At 35.6% G+C, this 4,916-nt stretch overlaps 1 protein-coding gene and 1 non-coding gene across 2 annotated transcripts; both read right to left on the bottom strand.

Moving 5' to 3' along the window:
- On the bottom strand, positions 1 to 72 carry TRNAT-UGU. The gene has a single exon. It is a non-coding gene; the product is annotated as a tRNA-Thr (tRNA).
- A 330-nt stretch (positions 73 to 402) lies between these two features.
- LOC107853273 (urease accessory protein G) lies at positions 403 to 4,570 on the bottom strand. Its single transcript, XM_047406717.1, has 7 exons — positions 4,313 to 4,570; positions 4,042 to 4,230; positions 2,872 to 2,932; positions 2,166 to 2,367; positions 1,851 to 1,972; positions 1,654 to 1,758; positions 403 to 669 (listed from the first exon to the last, which is right to left on the bottom strand). The coding sequence occupies exons 1-7, from the start codon at positions 4,372 to 4,374 to the stop codon at positions 586 to 588; spliced, it is 825 nt and encodes a 274-aa protein (XP_047262673.1). The 5' UTR covers positions 4,375 to 4,570; the 3' UTR covers positions 403 to 585.
- Positions 4,571 to 4,916: the final 346 nt, after the last annotated feature.

The following is a 4,916-nucleotide window of genomic DNA, read 5'->3' as shown; positions in this document are numbered from 1 at the left end:
TGCCCCCATGCAGGATCGAACTACAGACCTCCAGTTTACAAGACTGGCGCTCTACCACTGAGCTATAGGGGCTCTGCTGCTACTTCTACTGCTACACGACAAAATGAATAACTATTGGAAATAAAATGCCATTCAAATGAAACGAATCCAATGTTATCCCACGCGTGAGGTTTGAGAGGGTAGAGCGTACGTAAATTTTACCTCTATTTCATTGAGATAGGGAGATTAATTCCAATAAATCCTAAGCTTAAATGACGCTATCCAAACAGTTTGATAAGAAGGGCGATACGTTCAAATGAGACCAATAATTTTCTCAATATAAATTACCTGACACCATTCACCTTAGATCAGCATTTGGGCATTGGAGAAGCCAAAAGATTTCACATTTACGCAAAGGGAGAATGACCAAACGAACCAAATAATATAGATATTTGTAAATTATGCAGTGCTTGTACAAAAGCCATGTAAATGCACATTATTCAGAAGATAGATTATTTTAGTCCAGACACAAGAAAATTGAATGTCAGATAGCATCGGAGAAGCTAAAAGATCCACAATGTTCAAGTAAAGTTTCCGCTGAACATTTCAGCGCTTCTTATTGCCCGTTGCAACTTCCCAAGCTTGTAAGATGTGGTTTACTATGTCCTCTACGCCAACCCTATGCTTCACCTACAGTTGAATCAACACATTCATATTGCATTAGGAAGCAATAGATGAAAATGACCCTGGCACATTTTCCTGTGGCGTAGGTAAGCAATGAACAGTATCAATGAACAAACCAACTTCCAGCGGTAAGGTGGTGCTTTTTATTAATCGCACTGTAGCGCATTTGCACAAGAACATATCATTCTCACATATAAAACAGTGGCTTTTTCCTAGTACTTGCCCTAAATATTAGGCAAATCTTTAGCTGTACCCCTCTTACCTTTTCCTTTTCAGTTCAAGAAGTTTCTATATCAAGGAATGTCTCATCAAAAAAACCTATCTGACCTAGAATATTTGTGCTGTTTGGCCACTAAGCATTCAAATTTGATCGTATCTTTATAAACGAAGATTGAGAAGCTTCTCCACCTTCGTCAAACAATTTCAGATAGAAGCTGAGGGGAATGCCCCAAAGTCAAGAGAAACTAAAAGAGAACAAAAGATATATGCCTGACACCGATACTATTATATCCTCTCAAATCATCAGTCGCAAAGTGACCAAACTATTTTGACCAGCATGGGAATTGAGGATCAATATCAAAATGTATTCTTGCAATTAAGTTTATTGAATATGAGAAGAGTATAAAGAATTCAAATCAAATTCAAACAATGCAAATGGTATTTACTACGAGTTGATTTTCACTTTTCGAGATGGAAAATAGTCTATTTAAGAAAAAAGGTCAACCCATAAATTGGACAAAGGGATTAATTTTCTAAAAAATTCTTGTACAATTCCAGAATTCACAAGAAAAACAATGACATTTTATATCTTCCCATCATTGTTTACTCTTCAAATAGAGGAGTCATGAGCTGCAACTTTCTTAGTGCTCGCTAGTCACAAACTCTCAGGGAGGTCAAATAAGGCACTTCTATAAAGAATGAATAGTAGTTATGTGATTGGGAGCATTAATTATATTAATAAAAAGAATAGGGACAAGAACGTTAATGGACCTGAGCGAAAACAAAAGGACCACCGTCCCGCATCCGAAGTGCATCACGCTCCATGACTGACAGATCTGCTCCCACAGCTGGTGCCAAATCAGTTTTATTTATCACCTAGTAAGAACCAAATAATAGTTTGATCATGTGTATACAAAAGTTTGAAATTGATACATTTTAAGAGTCAACATGCAACGTAAGAAACATACAAGGAGGTCTGCTTGGGTAATTCCGGGACCTCCTTTTCGAGGAATTTTATCACCAGCTGAAACATCTATTATGTAGATTATGTAGTCAGCAAGCTCCCTACTGAAGTTGGCAGCTAGGTTGTCTGCACGGAAGAAAATTTGATTAAATGATGAGAAACCTAAATTGAAACGGTTTTTATCTGATTATAGTGATATCTTGTCTTCTTATCAAACCAAGTAAAGCAGTGACGTCAAGAGGACCATTATTTTCCTAAAAATATAAACATAAATATCCTTATTAGTTTGTGTCCACAAACAGTTTATGTGACCAATTACCTCCACCAGATTCACAGAGTAGTATATCTGCTTTGTACAGATTAGAAAGCTCCTCAAGAGGTCCAAGGTTAATACTTATATCTTCTCTAATAGCAGCATGTGGGCATCCTCCTGTTTCCACAGCTCGAATTCTTTCCTCCGGGAGTGCTCCATGTTTTATTAAGAACTCTCCATCTTCTTTTGTGAATATATCATTTGTTACCTTCAAAGAAAAGAAATGCATCTTAAGATACAGAGAAATTCATTCTGTATTTTACAACAAAATGTGAATATTTAATGAACATGGACTTGAAAAGTGATGAAAGAGCATAGGAATTTCTGAACACCAAAGACCAGCCTGCACAAATGTCAAACTAACAATGTCTAGTAAAGTCCCTAAATTTTGCTTCGAAGTTCCTGCAGATGCCAATCTCTGATGTGTCGTAGGAAATGAAGAAACAAGAACATGACCTATTCAGATAATCTTCAAAGGTCATTGTGGGATAAGGAATGTTTGTATGCCACTTGAATGACTCAACCAAAAGGCAAATTGTATGTAATGCATCTTCATCTAAGATTTCTAATGATGAGGTAGAGAAAGATATGAAAACCATCAAATAAACTTTAGATTCATACTTAAATTTCCAAACAATTGTGCAGACTAAAACTCATTCATGAAGCAATTATGTAATGATGGCAAATGAAAGAAATCATTTGGTGGACATACTGCTGCAAGACTGTATTTTTCCCTTAAGAGCTTACATAATGCGAGCATAAGAGCTGTTTTCCTGCATATGAAATATCACTTAGTCCCTCAAAATCTCAACATGATCAACAAAAATTATACAAACTAATTACACAAGAAAGAAACTAAGGGAGGAAGAAAAGAAAAGAAAATACTGATATACAGTAACATTCAACTAACTACAGTACATTATGAAACTTGAACTTAAAAAGAAAAATGCATGCGCACACAGATAAACACACACGCCCAGAGAAAAGCACACATATTCTTAGCACACTTGTGTCCTATCTGCAGGGTTCGAAGTACTCAATTTCTTTAATCTAAAAAAGGTGCTGTTTTTATTTGGCTTGCTGCACCTGAAAGAAAATCCCACTTATTAAGAAATCCTCCTCCTGTTGTCGCTTCTTAAGATCACTTTTTCTCTTCTCACTCTTATCATCTTGTTCACTGGTTATACACATTACACACCCCTTTCGTAATGAAAAGCAGAAGTGTATTTCCCACTTTCCTCGGTTAACCATCAAATGCTATCAATCATATGGAAATCATGAAGAGCTACAAACAATGAAATAAGACTAGAGAAAGACCAGGAAAATACTTTGTTTCATACTAAAGAACTGTAAAAATTACTGATATATTGAAGCTAAAATCTTGCATAGGACAGATTCATAAAAACTAGGATGCTGACCAATGTCAAGTCATAGTCGGCGGAGCTACCCTTGGGCTAGGTGGGTCATCCGAACCCGCTTCGATGGAAAATTATGCTATATATACATAGTTTAAATTATTTTTTTATGTATATGTAGTTGATGTTGAACCCCCGTCAATTAGTTTGTATGTTCACTTATGAACTCCTTAGTGAAAATCCAGGCTCCGCTATAGAGTCACTACAACAACAACAACAGTATACCTAGTGTAATCCCATAAGTGGGGTCTGGAGAAGGTAGAGCGTACACAGACCTTGCCCCTACCACTTGGAGGTAGAGAGGCAGTTTCCGAAAGACCTAGGCTTTATAGTCTACTACTGTCAATTTAAGATATATGAGGTAGAAAATCTGTTAGTGGAAGCAAATATTGAAATGATTTTACTAGGAACACATCCCAAAAAATGCAGACAAATTTATGAAAATTGGAAATGTAAAGAAGAAATACCCAGTACCAACAGGGCCACCAATTCCAATAGTAAAGGCTCTTTCATTGAAGTTCCTGTCAGTAAGTGGAGGTGCCCTTCTGCTAAAGTAGCCAGGTGAGTATATAGGTTCATGAGAGTGAGGAGCAAGCCCATCATGGCTATGGTATACCTTCCCATCTTCTCCTACCCATGATGTTGTCTTTGTATCCCTGATTACAAATTAAGCCAAACAATTAATCAAGAATCAACCCCAAACTTAAATGAAAAAAAAATGACACAGCAAGTTTATACTCATGGCTATGGTCATGATGATGATGATGATGGTCATGGATATGATGATTTGAAGAAGCCATTTGAGTTGTTGGGAGAGTGGAGATTCTCACAGTATCAGCAGAGAGATAAGATTCCGAATCTACCGCTCGATTAAAATAGAGAAAAGATATCAAAACTGCTGAACTTTTCAAAACTTACTTTAGGTTCCTTAATAAGTTTCTAAGTAAATTAATTACCGTCCTAAAAAAATCATATAACTCTCACTATAGAGAGTTTTAAAAAAATTATACCACTCTTACTATAAGAATGAAGTACATATGTCTCACGTCATTATCAAATCAGTGTCGTGTCGTTATCACATAAAAAATTATAATTTTTTTTTAAAAAATAATCTAACACCCATTATTTTTATATATTTTTTAGAAAAGCAAAAAATATATATGTATTGTAAATAAGTTATCTGTGGATGTTCACATAATACTCATACTTCACATACTACACCTATTACACATAATATTGTATCATGTAGAGAAGTCATTTCTTTGGTAAATGTATTTTCACATACTACACTTTTTATACCTACTCTTGCCTATAAAAGACATGGTATGTGATACAAGTATGA

Source organism: Capsicum annuum, chromosome 2 (assembly GCF_002878395.1).
Source record: "Capsicum annuum cultivar UCD-10X-F1 chromosome 2, UCD10Xv1.1, whole genome shotgun sequence".
NCBI lineage: Eukaryota > Viridiplantae > Streptophyta > Magnoliopsida > Solanales > Solanaceae > Capsicum > Capsicum annuum.
The sequence above is the reverse complement of the archived record's forward strand: the minus strand, read 5'-3'. Positions and strand labels throughout refer to the sequence as shown.